General features: G+C 41.1%; 1 protein-coding gene across 5 annotated transcripts in view; it reads right to left on the reverse strand.

The window, feature by feature from the left end:
• Positions 1 to 24,068, reverse strand: part of PTPRG (protein tyrosine phosphatase receptor type G) — a 705,078-nt gene that overhangs the window by 168,659 nt on the left and 512,351 nt on the right. Inside the window, exon 1 of one of the 5 annotated variants that reach the window (XM_035703549.2) lies at positions 8,806 to 8,875. The exons of the other annotated variants lie outside the window; for them this stretch is intronic. Coding sequence (XP_035559442.1) covers positions 8,806 to 8,844 — 39 coding nt within the window. The 5' untranslated portion in view covers positions 8,845 to 8,875. Of the gene's footprint in view, positions 1 to 8,805; positions 8,876 to 24,068 lie in introns of those variants that run through there. 5 annotated transcript variants of the gene reach the window in all.

Here is a 24,068-nt window from a genome sequence, read left to right on the forward strand (position 1 = left end):
AGGCTGCTGTTAAAAATTTAACAATGTTCAGAATAGCCCCCCACAGCAAGAAATTATCTGGCTCAAGGTATCAAAGGGGCAGAAGCTAAGGTTGAGAAATTCAGGTTACATGCTCTATGAGTTAACAATGATTACCTATTAATGTCTGGAGTCCTGACTCATGACTAAATTCAAACACAGATGCCATTATGTATGGTGTTATGTTTACAGACTAATAAAGTGAGGTGGAATTTGGTACTAAATCATAAACACTACAGGTACTTAAAAAAGGATCGGTGAATAGGAACCGTGTGTGTATCCAATCACAAAAGTGGAATTCTGGGAGTTGGCATTAGTGTACCTCCAAATTGTCTGACAGGAAGGTCTAGCCAGGGCTTTTACATCCTGGTTGAGCACAGAACATTCTTAAAAGGCAAACATTCACAAAAAATACACCAAAATGAAGAATTTATATTTACACCATAGCAAATACTTATTAACACATTCAAAACATGGTCATAAATGGAATCACAACTCAAGAATGCAGGATAAGTGAGTCTACAGTAAATGTGGCCAAATTTCAAAAGTCAAAGAATAAAATTGGAGCTGAAAGAAATATTCCATATCAAACTGAATTTATAGACCAAAATGTGGTCTTTGTTTTCCCAATTCAGTCTGATAGAGAAGTTTATGCCAATTCAACTACCTGCAGTTACTCTGACATCTATGGGAAATGGCAAAAGGATCACAAACTCCTGCCTTCTCCACCATATACATCTTTGAGATCTGAAGTGGCCACTCCTCCCATCAAGAGTGTATATCAAAGTCTTCCCTCTTGGAAGCTGGGCTTGAGCACGTGACTTGTTTTGGCCAATGGGCCATTAGTGAAAATGATGTAGGGTGCAGCTTATGTAGAGCTTGCCTGCCAGGTTTATCCTCTCTTGTTATTCTTTGAAATCCTGAGACCACCAGCTGAAGAACCCCAGGCTAGTCTCCTGGAGGTAGAGACAACATGGAACAGACAGGCAGTCCCAGCTGAGGTCATTTTAGACCACCAGTCTCAGATGAGCTACCTAAAGTCTGCAGATACCACCTGAACTGGTACCAACCAGAGCTGAGCAGCTAACCTACAGAATCATAAAAGCAATAAAATAATTGTTGTTTTAATTAATTTGGATCATTTGTTACAGCATAAAACGTAACTGTTAGAGTTTCTATGAGTGTGTGTAGAAGTGGAAGACTGGAGACAAACTACAATAGCAATAATTTTCTTAACCAATCCACTTCGCTTACGTATGATCTGTCATAAACGATTCTCAGTGAGATTCCACATACCAAGAAACAGTATTTGTCGCCAACCAAATCAACTCATGTGCTTCCCCAAAACTCTGTTACCCCATCTCTACCATGCCACATTTCACGGATATTTTGATTTTCAATCCCAACTACATGCAGGGGGATGTTTTGTAGTCAGGGGGGTGCTCTAATGCATTCAATCTTACTTGATGATGAGAAAGGCCAAAGAAAATGTTCCCCATGACTTACACCCACCAATGACATTTGTAGCTCATGTTAGAGGAAAACAACCAAGCAAGGTAATCCAGTTTACTTTCTGACCCTTCTGGCTACAGTATCTCTGTGTCTGATTACTCATTCAAGCTCAAGAGCCTGACCCCAGGCTCTAAGCAACCTCATAAATGAAAACCCTTCTATGGTGCCCATTCACCTCCACAGCCCCTGTTGCTGTAGGTTCACAGCCCCATGACTGGGGTTGAGAAGATGGATCAGGAGAAAGGGAGAAAATACGAAGATTATTGGCTGGTCTAAGTAGCTTACTAATAATACTAAGCTTACTCTCCAGTCGGTGTCTTGATTCCAAAATTCAGGGTGGGAATCCAAATAGCATGCTAATAAGTGGGTTTGTTCCAGTAAAGGCACAACACTAACTGAAATAATCCCTTCCATTTACTGTTTCAATCAATTTGCCACTTAAAAAAAAATTCATGAGCATAAGCTAAGCAATTTGGACAGCTCTGAAATATGCCTACAGTGAAGAAGGCTGTCTGAGCAACCGGTATTTACATTCTGGTCTCCATCCAGGGTAGGAGGCCAAGGGGTGGGGGGAAAATAAAATTTTGAGTCAGGGCTGAACCCTTAGCCTTTCAGTGTCCTCATCTGTAAAATGGGGATACAATTTCATAACGCTGTCCTGAAGATTACATGGGTAAAGCTTGGAGTGTAATGCTGAGTACAAATGCAACATTCAAGGGGGATGGAACCTGACCCAAACACTCAAATTTAAATGAATGTCGAACAACAGCAATTTCATCCCTGAACTTCTCAATGTGCTTGGCTCTAAAAGTAATACCTACTCACATTTCAAAAGATCCAAATTTACGTTTTATTTGACATCCACTCAATTTCATAATACGCTGCTCCTTTTAAAGCCACATGAGGCGTTTTCCTGGCTCTTGAAATTTGCCACCTTCCACTCGGAGATCAAAGGAGTTGTGCAGTAATACTGAGAAGGTGGCAATTGCACAAATGAGCTTAAAATGGCCTCGAAGAAATGGACCCCCCTTCCCCTGCGGTTTGTGCTCTTACAGCAAAACTTAGCTCCTGGCCCTTCCATTTTGGAACAGCTTTTGCAGCATTAGTCATCTTCAAAAGGACAGCATGCCAGCGACAGAGGGCTCTGAATTAAAGCCTTTAAGATGTCTTTAGATATAACAAACTACACAGAGACATTAGCAATACAGGAAACCATGACATGTAGGTTTGGGCAAAAGGCCAAATTCATAGAAATGCCTGATGAAATCTAATCTTCATAAAATTCTCTTTCCAAAAAATAGACCATGCTAAGGACTGAACCAACAACTATCAGATTCATAACCACATTGTCGATAATCTCTAGAGATGTGTCTGGAATCCTGGCCCTCAGAAGGACCTATGGTCTTTCCTGTTGGAAAGAAGATGAAGCGGAAACACAGAGGCCCCAGCAGCCTGCATGTGCCTGTGTTGCAGATGTCTGCTGCCATCTACTTTTCCAATCCACTGTGCCATTTGGCCCTTGACTTGGATCCTGATAATCTTCAATCTATCAAGTCCTGGCCATCTGCTAACTAGGATGGCCAAGACAACCTACTTGCCTTGAATCCGACATCACCAGCTGCTCCTTTAGTCCTATAAATGTCACATCCAGCCAATATCGTCTTGTGGGAAAAAGGATTTATGCCTGCTGGGAACGAATGGCTCCACCATTAAACCATGCCTGCGAAGGAAAGTGACAAACAGCAGGACCAGAGTCTCCACATGGCCTTCCTGAACTGCAGAGGTGATGATCCATCCACTCTGAGGGATAGCGGCTGTGTCCTCAGAACCTACAGTGTCTGATCAGGACAAGGGCAGGTACTTCTCATGAGATCTGATTTCAGATCTAATTCTCTTCTTTCTCCTCTTACCTAAGAGCCATGTAGCAAGGATGCCGTAGCTTCTTTCATTCTGACTTCAACACCTCGGTCACCACTCACTGCATTTTGATTCAAGTTGCTATCAAGAACTTCCTGGCTCAAACTATTCCTAACTTGGCTACTTTCACAAACTACATTTCAGATAGGCCTGACCCAGTGACCGAACACAGACCAGATTTCTTTATAATAAATTAAACACTGGTCAATAATTTAGGAAACATGTCTATGTTCATTGAGACAAACATAGCATCAAAACACTAATCCACTGATCCATATTGAAAACACTTCTCCCGACTTTCTTTTAAATACTCACAAATACGGCTTTTCTTCATGTATAGCCTATAGCCTAAGTTTCTGATGGGAGAAATTTCTTTTTTTTTTTTCCCCTGTTGACATCCCAGCGATGTTTTCTATTCTCTCCTGTCACTGCTGCGATGGGATTACAAAAGGCAGAATCAGAGGCCTTGGTGCATTTAGCATCCCAAACTGCCATGGAATAAAGTCATCCAGAATGAGGCATGGTAAAGGGAAAAGGTGCTCTCTGAAGCTATAGGGCCTTTCATGGAAGGAAGGACTTTAGTCTCCTAGCCAGCTAAAGGCAAGTCACCAAGTGTGGATTCCTGGCCAGAAGGCTTGGTTTAACTTTGAACAACAGATTTCCAGAATTGTACTTGAAGCCTAATCTCATAGATATGCAGAACATCACAGATGCATCTCACAAGAGAGGCAGGAGCTTCTATTGGCGCAGGGGTGGGGGTATGGAGGGGATGGCCCCATATCATCATCTATTTTCCGGCACTTGACAGGACATCCTCTTGGGACTGGTTTCCATCAACAGATGAGAAAACTACTAATTCCTCAGCCAGGGGAAGGGATTAATATGAAAAGGCAACACAATTAGAAATGCTAATAGGATTCACCCTCCCCTCCTCCCTTTAAATGGAGCTGGAGCACTGTCACAGCTTACTTACTGTTAATTCATAATATTAGTGGAAACCAGTCAATTCGCAAGTTATTCATCTCCACAGAATGGAGATGTGTGGCCAGGGAAGGCCATGGAAGAAATGAATTTAATGCTCTTGGTCTACTTACATTGACCTTCTCTATCCCTCTGCTCCCACCACTCCTGCTCACCAGAGTATTTACCACTTAATTGTCAGACTTGGCTTGGAGGAGTCTATTACTGGAAAAACCAACCCAGCAGGGTGACAGCAAGGCCCAGTAGCAAATCTGCACAACTGCGGATCTTGCCAGCAGCAGACTCGCCTATTGTCAATACAGGCGATTTCTCCTTTTCACGAGGATCAAACTGTCCCGGACTGGGTATACAATGCCATTTCCTCTGGCTTTGGACTCACTCAAAAACTCAATTTCAAAGCCAAGGCAGGAGAGAGAGAGAGAGAGAAAATGGGCAGGCTGGGCACCTGACAAATGGAACTTCCACATGGTGATTTTTGTCCTTCTTTGTCTTTTTAATGTATTGTGTTTCAGAGCCAAGAAGGTAGTGGGGAAGCCTTTACAGCAGTTCCAAACAGAGACCCAGAACCTGCCTGTCCCACCCCTGCCAGACTTCTCAAAGTAAAGGTTGCTCTTGAACTGGAAAGAGGCAAAAAAGAAATTCCAACCCAGCAAAGTATGATCAAGTCTAAGGCTATCGTGCAAGCCATTTCACACAGATACTGCTATGATTTTTGAAATTAAGAAAAAAAAAAAAAAAGGACATGCAATCTGGGGAAGCCTGGGGCAAGAGAAGCTTATTTCAGGTTCAGTGACTCGTTTGTAAGTTTCTCTCGATCCACTGTGGCAGTGCTGGACAGCTCTGCCTTTCTCTTGTTAATAATCCTGCCACGCACTGAAAAGCCCCAACAATATCAAAGTCTTGGGGGAGAAAGCAGAGCTGACTGCTTCCACAGGGAGCAAGTGGCTTCAACCAAAACACATTACACGTGAACTCTCACCCTTGCTTTCTCATTCCCCAGAAGCAAAAAGCTGCTCGGGGCACTCCATTTACAAAAGGCTCCGAATCCAGAGAGCACTGTGTGGGGACGGCTTTAAATCCCTACCATGTGTGCAGCAAGAAAAATACAAAAGATGAGGCATATCGGATCAAAGGGGTCACCAGGTTGATCCTTCTCTTGAAAACACTCCTCCTTAGAAGTAGGTAAGGTCATCACATTGGAAAAACTAGAAGCATGCAGACAGCATTATGAGGGATGGGGAAGACTCTGTAAATACCATGTAGGTATTATATATAAGATATTAAAATGACCTTGCTCATCTTATAGTTAGTTGTATAAAGAGGTGATGGGGGAAGAATGGAATGAGGCCTTTGGCCTAAATGGCAAGAACCCAGATCTTACGCTCACTCATTCAACAAATATGTCCTGTGTGCCAACTGCATGCTGTGCTAGACTGACACGGTAAGACGGCCCTCCGTCAGCCCCAACTCCAGGTTTTTAGGCTCCTGTGTAATCTCCTCCCTTTGAGGATGGGCTGGATCTAGTGGCTTCCTTTTAACAAGTAGAATGTAGCAGAGCCAGAGACATGCTTTCGATGATTAGGTTAAAAGAGATTCTAATCTCAATCTTGATAGCACACTCTCACTATTGTTTTCTTGGCATGATGCTTTGGTGAAGTAAATGGCCATGATAAGGAAGCCCATATGGTGAGGGGCTCAGGTGGTCTCTAGTCAACAGCCACGGGGAAACTGAGGCCCTCAGTTAAACAGTCCTTGAGGAAACGAATCCTTCTCCAGTTGAACTTTCAGATAAGACCTCAACACTGATACTTTTTCAGATAAGACCTCAACGCTGATACTTTTTATTGCAGCCAGGTGAGAAACCATGAAGCCAGGGGCCCACAGAAACTGAAACAGTAAATGTCTGTGGTTTCAGCAGCTCAAAAGCCTGTGGTAACCTGTTACTCAGCAACAGATAACCACGTGCCGAGAACTGGGTCCTGCGATATGGCACTGAACAAATCACAGACCTCTTCCTCACAGATCTGCCAGTCTAGCACTTGCTCCCACGGGGAGATGAGGGTGCTGGCCTCCCTAAAGAATCCATATGACACCATTTTCCTTACACTGGTGCATCAGCTATTCAAGGCAGGTCCCATCCCTTTAAATAGGGTCTTGCCTCTCACAGATCTGAACTGCTATGTGACATCACAGCTTCTAGGGTTTGAGAGGAAGCAATATGCTTCAAATCCAAGTTCCAACCAGGAAAATTTGGTAAAAATAGTGAGCAAATCCCAAATGGAGCAAACAGACATCCACCATCAATTCTGGGATAAAGCGTTTTCAGTAGCTTTTATGTTTGAACAACCATAGGAAACTGACAAATTGTAGCACCAAACCTGAGGCTTCTCAAAGAAAGATGTCCCTGAGCAAGGTGCACAGCAAAATGCACTGGTGTGAGCAGCTGCTGCTGTTTCTGATTCACAGCAACCAGGCTAAGTGGAGACTAATTATACTCCACACCTTTTGTTTTTGGTTTTTCCTTTTGGAAGGGGTATTTCTACTCTGTGTCTCCTTTAGGGCACTGAATGATTGCTCCCCCAGGGTAGCCTCTGAAGACTGATGAAGTATCAATCCACTTTTCCTAAGCAATACCTCATGGGGCATTCCCTATTCCAAACCACACACTTACGTGAAGGCTCTGGTGCCCGATACTGTAAGGGGGACTTTATGCTGTCACTGTCCTCTGAAATCAATCTGTTAACTCATCTAAACATCTCATTGCATCCCTCAACAAAGCAGTGAAAACTGCTTTCAGAGTACTGTCATTAAAGTTGGAGCATCTGATTTAAGAGCCTTCATTAAGCATTGTTTTTGGGGGATACAAAAAATTATTTAAGTGTACAAATGTCTTCAAATCTACCAATTAGCAAAACTCCTTTCAAGTACATAATAGTCTACACAAGGGCCAGCCCGACCTCAAGTAGGACACAGATTAATGCTAACTGAACACTTCAGCTTTGTATTGAAAATGCACCTGAGTTCAACAGAGGATAAAATTAAATTGCAATGAGGAAAGACAAAATCTTTCCCAGCAGGCCTTGATTGATAGAACGTGTTATTTGTAGCAGAACAAAATGGAAAGCCAGAAAGTTTGTTCCCAGCAATCATTGTCTCACTGGGCCAACTTTCTCTCCTTTGAGAAAATAATATGATTTCTTCATAGAGCATGTAGTCTACTTATTTAGGCAACAGTGCCCAGGATCTTCCAATTCCTCAGCAGCTCACTTGAAAACAATGGCCCCAGTAGGGGAGGCATAGGTAATATTTAACCAGGAAGAGGTTTATTTTGTGAAAACTGCCACTGGTAATGACCTGGGAATAAGTCGCTTCTTGGAAACCAATGAGCATGCATCTCCTGTGATGAACTCATTTGAAACTTGCGAGTATAAGACTACTGTAGGGGTTAAGCAGAGTTTTTGAAACCAGGTTGCTAGACCCAGGTTAGAAATCCTCCTCTTCCACTTGACAGTTGGTGATCATGTTAAAGTTAATTACAGGGCAGCCTGGGTGGCTCAGGGGTTTAGCACTGCCTTTGGCCCAGGGCGTGATCCTGGAAACCCAGGATCCAGTCCGGCGTCAGTCTCCCTGCATGGAGCCTATTTCTCCCTCTGCCTGTCTCTGTCTCTGTCTCTCTATCTCTATCTCTCTCTGTGTCTCATGAATAAATAAATAAAATCTTTTAAACAAGTTAATTACAATCTCACTGTACCTCAGTTTCCTCATCTGTTAAAACATGATTACTGCCCTCTAATCCCACAGCATTATTAAGAGAATTATTTTTTTTAAGATTTTATTTATTTATTCATGAGAGACACAGAGAGAGAGAGAGAGGCAGAGACACAGGTAGAGGGAGAAGCAGGCTCCAAGCAGGGAGCCCGATGCGGAACTCAATCCCAAGACTCCAGGATCACACCGTGGGCTGAAGGCGGCGCTAAACTGCTGAGCCACCCAAGTGCCCCTATTAAGAGAATTAAATGAATGTTCAGCACAGTGCCTAACACACCCAGGATTGTTTAAAAACTAGCCATAGCTACCCTTTCCAAAAAAGGGCAGGCCTGCCTTGCTGGTACCCAGCCAGGTTTACACAAACACACATAAAGATACACATACAATTACTTCTGATTACAGATGGACCAATAGTATCAGGGTTACAAGCTAAATCCAACCAAGCATAAGCTCCCCTACCTCTATGTCAATCTTTCATTTCAGTAACGTGGTAACATCTTTCCACCCAGTAGACCAGGAATTATTTTTCACCCAACCAGGGAATTATTTTCTCTCCATACCACGTATGATGTATCAGCAAGTGCAGAAGATTCTATATCCTAAACATACCTCAAATCCGAATTCATATACCATCTCTCTCCAGCTCATCCATTCTGCTGCCTAACCCACCATCACTCTGAACCTAAATGACCTCCAACAGCTTTATCTAACTGGCTTCCCTATGTTCTCTACTGTGCCCTCCAAGTACTGGCACCACCTTTAATCAGCTTTAAAACAAAAAGAAAAACAAACAACAATGATGAAACACTGTTCTGATTGACCTAAGATGTGATCTGGGCATCTGGATGTTTGACAGCTCCCTGGGTGATTCTGACAGTGAGAACCACTGAGTTAGAGTAGTCCTTTAAATAGTAAATCTAATCACAACACGTGCCTGCTTAGCAGCTCTCCAGGATCTGGGCCAAGGCCCTCTGCAGATTCTTATTGCCATGATTCCCATAGTTCATTCCAGTCTAGCTGAATTGGCTTCCCTCCGCCTTCCTCTTCAGATACTCCTGGGCCTTTTCACTTTGGCCCTGGCCTTGTTCCCTCTGTCTAGAATGTTCCTCAATCAGATCCTTGCAGGGAGAGATTTCACTCTTCAAACTTCAGCTACTAGAGGCTTTCCCCAACCATTCCATCCACACTGGCCCATCTCAAGTACCTGCTAACTCATCACTCTCTAGTTCCTCCCCCATGGTGCTCATCTCTGCCTGTCAGTACCTAAAGCCTAGAGGGCAGCCCAGGTGGTTGGTCCATTGAGGAAATCCAGGCTGGGGAGGTTCTCAAAGTTTAAGCAAGTCGGAGGTCTTCATCCCCTCCAGCATCACCAGGAGCCACCCATAATGCATCTTCTGTCATATCATGACCTGCTTAAACACCTGCCTCCCTGACTAGGCTGACAGCTACCTGCAGGCAGGGATCATATTTCATTTAATTTGATTTTATATTCCCAGATCCACCCACCTGAGTACTGGCACAGAGCAGACACTAACTAATGTTTGCTTTCTGGAAAGAACAACAGGTAGCTATAAAAGAAGTGAAAAAGGGGGAAAGAAATAAGAGAGAAAAAAAAGATAAGAGAAAATTTTAGCATAAGAAATATGGGATTTATGTCCAAAGACTCTGATTCAAGTTCTGGATGTGTACTGGTTGTGTGACCTGAGGTCCATGACTTGATGTCTCTGGGAAAGTGGACAATGATGCATACCTCCCAGGGTGGACCTGCAGGGACAGAATGAAAGGTTGTATATGACAAGTATTACAACCCACAGAATACAGACCAGGGGACTATTATAATGAAGAGAGCTTTGGTTTTATTTTCTTCCAAATTCACAACTGAAAAGCAGTGTGATTGATAAAGAAAGACTTTGGAAGGAAAGGAAAAAGCAAAACAAACAAGTAAATAAAATAAAATCATCATTAATGAAGACTGCTAAAGCAAGTTTCCTACCCTTTTACTTTAATGGATCATAGTTTCTTCCTAATTTGTTAATTATATGGTCTTCAAAGTCATGTTGCCTTGGTTCAAGTCAAAGTTCTATCAGTGATGAGGTGTGACAGGTACCAGCAAACTATGGTCATTGAGAAAATTGTACCCACTAACTTTTTATAAATAAAATTTTATTGGAACACATCTAAGCCCATTAGTTTACATATTGTCCGTGGCTACTTTCTAGCTATGAGAGTTGAACAGCAAAGCAAAAAGTATTCACTATCTGTCTTTTCTAGAGGAAGTTTGCTAGTCCTGGCTTCAGGTAAATGTATTACCTTGCTTCCCTAAGCCTCAGTGTCCTCAATCTATGAAATGGATATACTAACCATATTTCCCTCATAGGTCTGTTGAGAAAGTTAAATGAGATAATCCACACAAAACAGCACAGTGCCAGGCACATATGTGAAGAATTTGATAAGTTTTGAATAGTAAATATTTTGTTAAATTATCAGTGCTAAACCATACAATTAACCAACCACCTGCTTATTCACTAACTGACTCACTAACTTATAAAAATCAACAAATATTGGGGCATCTGCCTGGCTCAGTCAGTAGAGTCTGGAAATGTTGATTTCAAGGTCATAAGTGCGAGCCCAGATTGGGAGTGGAGACTACTTAAGAAATATAAAATAAACAAATATTTACAAAGCACCTAATAAGTGCCAAGAATTGAAGTAGGATCTATTATGCTGCAGATATAGCTATTAGATGAACAAAAGCAAATGAAACACAAGAATATGAAATTTTTCTTTTTGTAATGTTCTCAAGGCCTATGAGCTATGCAACAGTATTAAAAGGTATAGTATTAGTACTGTGTCAACCAGACTTTGAGCTTTCCTTTGTTTGAAAAGACCTCAAAAAAGTCTTTGGGGAATGGCTGATTGATTCATGATTGTTACAAAGAGTTCAACTAAGAAGCAGGAGACTTCCAATGATGGCACAGAAATTGCCAAAGTTTTATGGCATAGGAAATAACTGTACATCTGTAAACGTCACATGAAAATCTCCTAAAATCTAGGAACACCTTTTTGCAGGTGTTGTGCTAGTCAGACCTTAATACCACTGCAAAAGTAATTCAAAGAGGCTAACAGTGCTCTGGGAAACATGAGAGTGTCTTTAGAATATTAAATCTGTGAGGTCCAACAATGCTAGATGAAGCGCAGAGCAATATTCTGTTGGTAGAAGAGTACAGAGAATGAGCCACATAAAGTGGTTTGTCAGCTAATGGGGCGCATCCCCTTTAGTTCTCAAAGTTTCTTAAACTTTCGAATAAAACCTTCATAAAATATACTGCATGCTTTGATAACAGGTCTCATTAAGCATCAATTCTAAGATGCAGATGTCCTTAGGTTAAAATGGCCCTCGCATGGACACTGAAGCCCCAGATGAGATGTGTGCTGTGATTTACTTTTTATCTGGATTTTAAATTGAGATCTAACATAAAATAATAAAGAACACAAACCTTAGGTGTACAGCTGTAGGACTTTCTACGTATACACGTATACACAGGTGTCATCTCAGTGCAGATGAAAACAAACCTTTCCAGTATTCCAGAAAGCTCCCGTACAACTCCCCACCAGTTGATACTCCCCCCATATTCTATATGTATACAGAAGAGAATCATAGAGTCTCTTGTTTCACCTGCTTTTACTCATTGCAGTATCAAGATTCAACTACATCCCATGGAGCAATAGTTTTGCTCTTTTCTATCAATGTAGAGAATACGATCATATGGATATATCATGATTTATTTATCCAACATTTGCTATTTTAGTGGAAAACTGTCTCTTTCTGTCATATAAACCTGGACCAATTTGATGTAGTTTATGGGAAGGTTTTCAGCCAATAAACACCAAGAAAGCAGGCAGCACAGCTATGATACTGAATTTGAACTGTATTCAAATGACACCAAAAGGCATGGCTGATACAATGACAGATCCACCACCTGTCCCAGGACCATGGGAATCAGCAGAGCATCCAGGTCAAGTGCAAGGTCTCTGAGAATTGGGCAGATCCTCAGGTTTCAGTTCTGGCTATCAGGCTGACTTTGGGCAAGTCATTTAAACTCACTGCGATTCCCTTCTCTCAACCTCGTAATAAACACAGGTTCAATAACCTCAGCTGTCATGAGAGCTGATGCTATAATCCATTTATGGAATAAGCACCTTCAAATACGATTATCACTGTACCATAATAATGCAATATAAAAATATACTTGGGAAAGTTGCTTACACTATACATAAACTTTGGCTAATTAAAAATATCATAGTAAGTTTATCTTTGTAATAACCCTCCTACTTATATTCCCTCCCACTATGAGAATGTGTCTTGAATCAATCAATACCATGTTTGGTGCAGTTACACTCTATAATCTAAGTTGAAATTCTCAGATAATAAAGAGAAATTAGTAATACTTCGAGCACATATATAAGTGACATATTAATTCTCTTCTTTGGGCTTAGCGGTCAGTGAAGAGCAAACAAGAGTTTCAGAGTCTTTCCTCCATGATCAATCATTTTTCACAAAGCAGTAACCCACCTGCTTCTATACCCAATCCCTTGAATATCTGTTGGTATAACTAAAAAGTTAAGAACACAATTTTAGTTGGGAGTATGTGTCAGAGATAAACATTCTTTTTAATCTCCTGAGGGGAAAGAAAAATTTTCAGTCGTGATTTTTAGTCATTTGCATGAGTTGGGAAGATAAACCTATAGGAGGTTTATCTATGAATTTGAGATCCTCTGTATACCACCTCCCATGAAACCTAAGGGAGATTAAAATTCTGGTTGGAAGTCAGGCCACTGCGGTAAAGAATAAGCAGGAGGCAGGATGATAAGAGAAGAGACAAATGTGATCATGGCCTGGAAATCTGTATTTTCCTGATGGCTTGAAATCTATAACTTTGTGCCTCTGTACAACTAAGGCATTTAGTTGGATCCCATTTTGGCAAGGCTATTATCTAGTAATATTAGTCCAAGAGTATATAGTGCTGTATTTATTTTGGATTAAAAAACTGGTTACTGGGGATCCCTGGGTGGCTCAGCAGTTTAGCACCTGCCTTCAGCCCAGGGCATGATCCTGGAGTCCCGGGATCAGGTCCCAATCGGGCTCCCTGCATGGAGCTTGCTTCTCTCTCTCTCTTTCTCTCTCTCTCTCTCTCTCTCTCTCCCTCTGTCTCTGCCCCTCTCTCTGTGTGTGTCTCTCATGAATAAATAAATAAAGCCTTTTAAAAAAAAAACCTGGTTACTTTTAAAATTAACTTAGTATGTTTAGAGATCAATGTTTTTGTTGTTGTTTCCTATGGACTTTCTTATATGCTTCCCACAGTTAAAATAGGTGAAGTAATTAGGCTACTAGAGATAGAAGAGAGGAGGAATGAGACTGAATAACAGCACAAGGACTTTGTATGTTAAAAATAATGACTTCCAGATCAAAAATACACTGTGTGAATGAGAAAATTTTCAAGTAGGTACTGGCATACTTGGTTTGAGTAGTATTATATGTAATAGCCTTCCAAAATTAATAGTGGGCACACTCACTGACTCAGGAAATCTACTTCCAAGAATTTATATAAAGAAAAAAACTTGGATAAGTGGGTAAGGGCACAGACATGTGACTATCACACTCTGGTGCTGCTCATTTATAGAGGGAAAATTGGAAACAACTAAAAAATATCTATTTATGGGATAATCTATTGATAACCAGTTAAATTATGGTATCACATTCAGTATAATGACAAAAAGTGGTTAAAACAGGACAAGGAAAAAATATATCTACCAATATCAAGAAATGGCTATGACACACTGTTAGGGTCAAAACCACTTTATAGCAGAGTTCCATCTTACTTAGGTGACACATTTATTTATTTATTTATTTATTTATTTATTTATTTATATTTCTTTTTAAAGATTTTATTTATTTATTCATGAGAAACACACACACACACACACACACACAGAGGCAGAGACACAAGCAGAGGGAGAAGCAGGCCCCATGCAGGGAGCCCAACGTGGGACTTGATCCAGGGTCTCCAGGATCACACCTTGGGCCGAAGGCAGCACTAAACCACTAAGCCACTGGGGCTGCCCAGGTGACACATATTTATAAACACTTTTAAAACTCCTGACTACAGATAGAACATACAGCAGGATTCTCTTAACACACAAGGGGCCAAGGCATCCCAGTTTTCCTCTCTCCGTAATGGGCCCTGCCCTCATGCTGTTTGATTTTTTTTTTAATATTTTATTTATTCATTCATGAAAGACACAGAAAGAGAGGCCGAGACACAGGCAGAGAGAGAAGCAGGCTCCATCAAGGGAGCCCGATGTGGGACTTGATCCCGGGACTCCAGTATCACGCCCTGGGCTGAAGGCAGGCACTAAACTGCTGAGCCACCCAGGGATCCACATGCTGCTTGAAATTTGTACAACATTTTTATTTTTGGAACCAGAAAAAAAAAAATCATTTGCCTTTAGAGAAAACACTGCATTCAGATGTTGACCTATCTCTCTATATCAGTTTTGATAAATTTGTATGTATAGCAAATACTCACATAATAAATGAATTAATTCATATATGCCTATCTTAAAGCAAGTGTTTTGGCAAAGACAATCCAACCCAGGCCGAGTGATGCCAACATGTTGCCTTGGCTTGCAATGGGTTGCTTTCTTCCTAAAACACTGTCAAGAGATTGTAAAACCAGAGCATGATGTCTAGGTGGCCAGCAAAAGGCCACATTCCCATACTCGTTCCTATACTTGAATCCCCTTCTCTTTCCACGGGGACCTGGATGGGGACAGAAAGTGCCACTAATGAACATCTCCAGGGACCTTAACAAGCCCTGCCTCACCTTGACCTGGGCTCAGAAAACAAAGGCCTGTTTTGCTAAGCTAAGCGCAAACAGCTGTTTGCCCAAACAAGTGCAGATTGAAATCCACTCTCAGACAGGAGCCACCAAAAAAAGTTTTTTTAAGAGCCCTAAAGGTTCACACACACACACACACACACACACACACACACACACAAACGTGGGTGAAGGCTCTGAAGATGGATATTCAAAAACAACAGCTAGATTCCCTAACTGGTGTAGAGAAAACAATATTTTGGTGGGACAGTAAATATTTAAAGGAAGAAAGGATCCAGCGTAGATAAAATTTCAGGAATACCTTGTTATAAAATGACAGGTTCCTTTTATTTTAGGACTTATCAGGGAGCCTTTGTTATGCACTGGCAGTGTCTAAGAGAAGGAGGATATTCTAGACTAGAGAGCATTTCCCAGGACTTGACCAAGGTCGAGCATCTTTCAGTATGCGAAAGGATCCTCAAAATATGTGCTGGGAAAGGCTGGGCTATAGCAGACTCCAGAGTCTTTCCTTCACCAATACTTCAGAGTTCCAGACACCAATTTGCTTGTCAATATGATCCAACGCCTCTACAAGAACTACACAGAGAGGGGCACATAGCTTCACTCAAGGGACTTTCTAGAATAATTTTGAGAAGAGAACATCTTCAGTATTATCCCATACAGTGCACATGCAGGAAGGGACACCAGACCCTCATTCTGGCTCCATGAATCTTGCCTGCGTAAAGGTTCTAAAACTTGAATCACTTCCCATAGAGCCCTACAATCTCCAAACCATTGACATTCCACAAAGCACTCCTGCTTCATCCTGCACAGCTGGCTTCCAGTAATTTATACAGTAAAAGAGATAACTCCTAAAGTCCCAAAGTGTGCATATTCAGACACCATTTCAAAGATCTGGTGTCATAAACTATTTTCATTGATTACAGAGGACCTACCAATTTGCAACCCTTGAAATTCCTACCAGCAAGTATCGGGTATGTAGGGAAAATGGAAAACAACTGAAAAGACAAATGAACGCCCATGTGCTTAGAAATGTGAGCGGGTTGTGCAGAACAAAATACTGGTGTTCTGCAACATTACTTAGTCTGGAAATATGAAGCAATACAAATGCTAATGGGACGGTATGCTGCCTTGAAAACTCTTATTGCATTGTTGGTTAACTTTTCACATACCCAGGGCCCGTCTCCAAGACAAGCTAGCAAGGCAAGGCCAGAGTACCATTCCTTTTTTTAGCACCTCTTCTAGTGCCAAGCATGCCTACACTGCTGGATGAATCTCTGCTGAGTGGATAAATGCCTTCATATTATGGAGGCATAAAGGGTATTTACTTATTTTGTACTCAATGCAGTAATGCTGATGGGCATATTTAGCACCTGATTATGGGATGTCTGATGTAATCCATACTAAAATAAAATCAGTTATTAAGCATGTTGTAGAATATAGAGTGTTGGTCATGAGTTGGCAGTTCAGTAGCAATTAATTCGTTTCGCAGGTGGCTTTTCTCTTGTCCCCTCTCTTCCGGTCAGGGTCCAGTTAGGAGATAGAAGTCTCATCAGTAATTTGAACAGGGATAATTTAATATAAAGAATAATATAAAGAGGGGTACCTCATGGCTCAGTTAGTCAAGTGTCTGCCTTCGGCTCAGGTCATGATTCCAGGACCCTGGGATTGCGCCACAGGTCATCTGGCTCCCTGCTCAGCGGGGAGTCTGCTTCTTCCTCTCTCTCTGCTCCTCCCCACCTGCTCATGCTTTCTTTCTCTCAAATAAGTAAATTTTTAAAAAATCTTAAAAAAAAAAAGAATGGCTGACAAGTAAGAGGTGGTTAACTTTACAAAAAACTTTAGAAAAAAAAGAGGGTTCTAACAGTAACAAGAGAAAAATGCAACCAGTCTCTTCTCCAGAAAGTCTTCCCAGAACCTTCTGGTCTTAAACAGGCTTCTCTAGACAGGTAAACTAGCACATGTCCAAAGGCAAGTAAAATCAAAGGAGGCTTTCTGGGTGCACCTGAGGGGCTCAGTCAGTTGCGTGTCTGACTCCTGGTTTTGGCTTGGGTTGTGGGAGCCCCGCAACAGACTCTATAGCCAGCATGGAGTCTGCATGGGATTCTCGCTCTCCTTCTGCCCCTAACCCTCCTCCTTCTTTAATATAAATCAATCAATCAATCAATATCTTTAAAAAAACAACAAAGGAGGCTTTCTATGGAAAGTCAATATTATGAAATCTTCACTCTCCTACAGACACTGTGGTTTTATAGTTGTTGATTTTAGTTGTCCTTTATTAGAAATGAATATATCCTTAAGTTTTACTTCCTGGGGAAAAAAAAAGTCATGTCAAAGCCTAATAAAACTATGACAGTAATTAACCCAAATCACACACCAGAACATTAATACAGCTATTTGGCCACCACTGCTAATACAGACGCCCTAGAAATACAATGAATTTTCCCAATGACAATCACTACGGCATAATATTTGTCTTGGTGAAATCTTAGCCATAAATATCTGCAAGCAATTGTTTCATTTCCCCCCAATTCCACTGTTAACAAAGAAGATCCTACATCTATTAAAAAACATTGGTGCTCATAATGCCAATGTGACCACAACTCTTTCACTGAGGTGTCTTCCACTGTTAATTGCAGAAATTCAAAAAATACTCAGGCAAACTGAAAAAACAACACAAAACAAAATCAAAGTTTATTCTATCATGCAGATGTACATAAACAATGTTAATGTTTTGATGTGTAGATTTTTAGTTTTTATTCGACGCAATCTCCAATCATTGTTATTACCGACGTTATTATGGGTCACATTTACTATGTGCCAAATACCCGGCTAAGCCCTTTATGTGAATTAGCCCACTAATTTTCACAATGACCCTCTGTGATTGATAAACTGAAGTCAGATTCCCAGGTGACCCCAACATTTTCCTGTTTCTCGAATGTGTGAAAAGTACATGTACAAAAATAGCTTCAATTTTTCAGGTAATATTCTTCAACATCATTTTTTTTTTTTTAATTTGAGAGAGAGAGACAGAGAGTGTGTATGAGAGCGGGTGGAGGAGCAGAGGGGGAGAAAGAGGGAGGGGGAAAGAATCTCAAGCTGACTACGCTGAGCAAGGAACCCAACAGGAGGCTCAATCTCACTACTCCAAGATCAAAGTGAGTCGGATGCTCAACTAACTGAGCCACCCAGGTGCTTGCCCTCATCACTTTTAGTGTCTGTTTATGATTCCATTGCATAGATAGACCACAATGTATGTAACTTATCCCACCATCAGACCAATAGATTTTTAAAAATAGTGAAAAATTGAATATACAGTTCAAATGAACATCTTTACAGCTCCTTAGGATGAACTTCTAGAAGTAGAACCACAGGTTATGAAAACCCTGTTAAGCTACAATTTTGAACTCATTGTCACACATGGCATTGCAGACAGTTCCACATTTCACTCCCATAGAGCATTGGGAGGGCCTTTTCCCAATGATGAGTTTAAATAAATTCTGTTCCTCATCAAAAGCAACCTAATGAGGAAAGAGAATTATGCTCAAGTCCACTATTCTATATGGTCCTTAATACCATAAACACAAACACCAGTGTGTATTTCTCCACCGGACACTAAAATTGCTATGAGATGGTCTAATAGTGTCTGTGGCATACCAGGTATTTCATTCTAATTTATTAAGTGAATGACTGACTGTACAAGTGAATGAAGCCAAAATCATTACCAAGAGAATGACAATTTCTGGATAACAAGGACAAGGAATTGGAGGCTCTTTAGCTTGGACTTCTCCATATCATTTAGAGCTGCTACTTAATTTTGGCTATCAGAGAGGGATTCCCATATACCCAAAGCTGTAGGATTTCATGGCCAAATCTCATTTTTGGCTCACAAAACAAAACAAGGCAGTAAGTGCATTATCATGGAAGCAGTATAGGATAAACGTAAAACAATGCCCAGAGACCTTTGTTTGCACCACGACATTGTTTCTGAGTCAATGAATTGGGTGAAACAGCCCCAGAACAATGTCCTATGTCCTTCTGTCTGCCATTTGTTAAAAAAAAATAAAATAAAATAAAATAAAATAAAATAAAATAAAATAAAATAAAAATAAACGTCCATGGAGGGTTCCAAACTAGTGTTGCCAGAAAGTCCATTTTGTGTTTGGACAGAAAGTAAAGCACGTGGGTTTCCCTCCCACATGGTAGAAAGTATAGGCTGTAGCAGGGTGTGTGACCTGAAGTGGAGGATATCATGCAAATGATAACTTGAGGAAGACACATAAGCCACAAAACTTCATATTCAAAACCAGGCAAGGCTCATTCTCTGCTGAAATGGCCAAAGGATAGCAACCTTGATGGATCAGTGTTGCCAGTCAGAGGTGGAAAGCTTTGCTACGTCCAAGAATCTCAGAATGGATTGATGATGATATTCAAGAGACAGTAAGTAGCTAAACTTATGCTGATACAGACACATACATACATGCATTTTCTCTCTCTTTCCTCTGTTTATATGTCAGAACAGCAAGTATTAGAAGGCCAATAGAAAGATAGCTGATTACACAGAAAATTGAAGTAGATTTCTCCTCTTTCTGCCTATGTCAAAAATGCTATAATGTCAAGAGTTCAAAATGATCAGTTCTTGTGTTTCTGTGAACCCCATCAGAACGTTAGCTCGGCAAGAAGTCAGGGCCAGATCTCTGCTGGCAGATTACTTTAGGTTGGATAGGCCAACCGACTTGACAATGACCTACATATTGGATCACAGATCACCTAATGAAACCATTTGAGCTTGCTTTCTTTACCAAAGCACAGTTTGAAGCCGTTGGAGAATAAGAAATATACCTAATATTCTAGAACCTGAGCTAAACACCTTGGTTAATCACAAGGGTGGCAAAATGTCGACGGCCCTTTTATTTCATTGATGATTTCTTGCAGAGAATCCTGCACCTCATGGTGGGAAAGTCAAGCAAGAGAAAACATGAAACAAATTATGAGCAACTCCTGTGCAACACAAGTTGCTTAAAAATTTGCGGCTAACTACAAAATTACACCAAAACCGCATTAGCTGGCGAGAGCCCGGTACCCTTGTCAGCTGGTAGGGCTTCCAGGCTGCCCATTTCCTCTGCTTGGTCCCTGGACATTCTCTCAGTCTGTGTGCCTGGATTCTCCAGTGACAGGTGTCGTCAAAATGCAGACACAGATACTCTGCCACCTGGCCTGGGATCGCTGCTTTTATTCACCATCTGTCACGAAATGACACCAGAATGAAAAGAAGGAGAAAGCATCATAGGCTTGACTTTCTTCATACGAAAACAGGAGATGGAATAAACTGAGGGGGTAATCAAATATTCCTTTCTAGGGCTGGCCTTTCTAGGTGCATCTCAGACAACGGGGACAGGGAAGATGCTTTTTAAAAAATAGGACTGGAACCTGAGGTTGTTTGAAAGGGATGACTGTTACTTTATTCTTTAGAAGAATCACATGCAGACATGTGGGAAGAGAAGGCCAAACTCTGCTTGGCTCTGTAAGTGGTGGTGACCTGATGAGAGCGGAGTGACACAAAATTTCACTAAGACTGTGACGGATTTAGAGCTTTCCCCAAAATAAAATCCTAAAAAAAAAAAAAAAAAAAAAAAAAGAAAGAAAGAAATAATAAAAAGCTTCTAATTTATCTCTTAATTTTTAATACCAAGACTGAGAAAGGGGGAAAAATGCTACTAAAATAATCTAGAGCAACAAGCTAAAAAAAAGTCTTCCCTAGGGCAGCCCAGGTGGCTCAGTGGTTTAGCCCCACCTTCAGCCCAGGGTGTGATCCTGGAGACCCAGGATCGAGTCCCATGTCAGGCTTCCTGTGTGGAGCCTACCTCTCCCTCTGCCTGTGTCTCTGCCTCTCTCTCTTTCTCTCTCTCTCTCTGTGTGTCTCTATGAATAAATAAATAAAATCTTTTAAAAAAAAGTCTTCCCTTGGGGATCCCTGGGTGGCGCAGCGGTTTGGCACCTGCCTTTGACCAAGGGCGCGATCCTGGAGACCCGGGATCGAATCCCACGTTGGGCTCCCTGCATGGAGCCTGCTTCTCCCTCTGCCTATGTCTCTGCCTCTCTCTCTCTCTCTCTCTCTCTCTCTCTGTGTGTGACTATCATAAATAAATAAAAATTAAAAAAAAAAGTCTTCCCTAAATTTGTCAATCATACTAAGTCTGTAATTTAGATAATGGTATGAATGCAAGAGAAATTACTGGTAACTGTGACATCATACAATCAATTTGCACATTTCAGCACAACACTGTTCGTTTTCCTACATGATGCTACTGATATGGAGAGCACATTTCACAAATCAGAAGGGCAATTATTCCCACATTACAGCCACTGGCTTCCCAGAACCTTCCAGGGGTTTCCTCTTGAAAGCACTGATGAAAAAAATAGATTTCTTAATAATGAACATTATAGAAATTCCAACTCAAAATGGACACTATCGGGGGATCCCTGAGTGGCTCAGCAGTTTGGCGCCTGCCTTTGGTCCAGGGTGCGATCCTGGAGTCCCGGGATCGAGTCTCGCGTCGGGCTCCCGGCATGGAGCCTGCTTCGCCCTCTGCCTGTGTCTCTGCCTCTCTCTCTTTCTCTATGTCTATCATGAATGAATAAATAAAATATTTTTTAAAAATGGACACTATCCTCTTCTATGCACATTTGAGTATCCTGCACCAGACACCAGGCCAGGTGCTACAAATGCAGAAATGGGTCAGATGACCGGACCCTCTCATCTGGGACCCTTCCCAGGAAGTTTATGTTTGAGAACAGAGGTATCCTGTATCCTGCTGTAAAATAGTACTATGAATATGATCACAATACAATTTGGGCATCTATGAATAAATGCATTTTAAATGGAAAAAGTGAACAATAATGAAAACTTGGAAAATATCCATCCTCCGTGATAACTTTTTTAAAGATTTTATTTGTTTATTTGACAGAGAGAGAGAGAGAGAATATAAGCAGGGGGAGCAGCAGGCAGAGGGAGAAGCAGGCACCCCGCTGGGAGCAAGGGGCCCATGTGGGGTTAGATCCTAGGGTCCTGGGATCATGACCTGAGCTGAAGGCAGATGCTCAAATGACTGAACCATCCAGGCACTGTGATAATTTTTTTAAAAAGGAGATTTTTAAAGGTTAAGCCTCCAACTCTTGGTTTTAGCTCAGGTCTTGATCTTGGGATCCTGGGATTAAGCCCTGTACCTGGCTCTGCACTCAGCGGTGAGACTGCTTCTCTGCCTCTCTCTCCCTCTCTCTCTGACCCTCCCCTCCATTTACGTGCTTTCTCTCTAAAATCAAAAAATAAATCTTAAAAAAATAAATAAATAAATAAAAAGGAGAACTTCCTCCCTATCTCATATCAAGAGAGATTCTGAAAAATAGTGTTTATTTGTGTATGGTGAAATGGGCACTGTTACATACTTGGTGGGAACACACATTGCCACAACTAGTTCAGAAAAGTATTTGAAAATGAGTATCAAGAGCTTTCAAAAAGCTCATTCTTTTTTCGACTGTATAGTTCCATTTCTAGGAAATGGTCTGTAGATGAAGAAATCAACCTGCAGGGTAGGTTTGGGCCAAACTAAAATGCTGATTTTGTTCACAGGTAACCAGAGATCCACTGTTAAATTCCAGGCAAGTATAATGAAGAAGGAAAAGTACTACCAGTCTCGAGAGCACAGGTCGGATGGCCCAGAAGGCTGAAGGTCTGAAATCAAAGTGAACTTTTCAGATACTTGCACAAAAGTTCATAGGCAAGAGACTAAGGGCTTATACAAGGCTTACAGCTCAAAAGCCATACTTACACCTATCAAAACCCATTAATATTATTACTATAAGATTAGCTGAGATGAAAAAAATCAGTCAAATTATTCTTTGGCATGGTTAAGCCTTGTATGCAAACAATGTGATAGACTGTCAGAATTTTTCACATTTCAACTGCTTGTTTTGGCATTTTATAGACTAAAGTTCTATGGAACTTAACTGAAAATTTCCCTTCCAAACTGTATTTGTTGCGTCTCATGATGCAATAGAATCACCGGGAGAGCAGTTAGGTGTTGGATTCATTTTTTTGATGATGACAACTTTTCGACATAAACAGAAGTGGGAAGAATAATGAGCTCCTATGTGCCCATCACTCTGTTTCATGACCAATCTTCTTTCATCTGTATCATCACAGTCCTCCAATTATGTTGAAGTAAAATCTTCAATCATGTTTTACTGGTAAGTATCCTTCATATGTATTTTTAAAAGAAAGAGACTCTTTCAAATGTCTTTCAACAGATTCCTTTAGCATTCGGGGTATGACTTGATCATTGCAAATTATAGTTTATAAAGGCAAGCATTGAAATATGGTTTAGTAGAGGGGTGCTTGGGTGGCTCAGTCTGTTAAGTATCTGACTCTTGATTTCGGTTCAGGTCATGATCTCAGTGTTCTAGGACTGAGCCCACATGGGGCTCTGCACTGAGCGCAGAATCCTCTTAGGATTCTCTCCCTCTCCCTTTCCCCACTGACTCATGCACATGTGTGCTTGCTCTCATAAATAAATAAATAACTAAGTAAGTAAGTTTAGTGGAAAGTCAAGGAGAAAAACAAAAGAACCCTAATTCTACTTTTTACCAGCAAAAAACAAAAAAATCCTCACACACAAAACCACCTCAAAAAACCGGCTGCATTTGAAACAGCATAAACAACCCATCTGTTCATAGTTCAGTGAAAACAGCGCGCCATTTGAAAATGCTTCCCAGTATTTATTCCATAAAGTCTTTAGTAGTATTTGTTCCATGGCTAATCTACCCATGCATTTAGCCAAATCAACTAAAAATTATGAGACGGGATCTGAGGGATCCAGAACTCAGATCATATATTCCCATGAGCCTCCTGGATTTTTGCATATGATTGGAAAGTAGAAAACTGTCCAGGCAAATTTGGAATGTGTCCAAACCCAT

Source organism: Canis lupus, chromosome 20, assembly GCF_003254725.2.
Source record: "Canis lupus dingo isolate Sandy chromosome 20, ASM325472v2, whole genome shotgun sequence".
Taxonomy (NCBI): domain Eukaryota; kingdom Metazoa; phylum Chordata; class Mammalia; order Carnivora; family Canidae; genus Canis; species Canis lupus.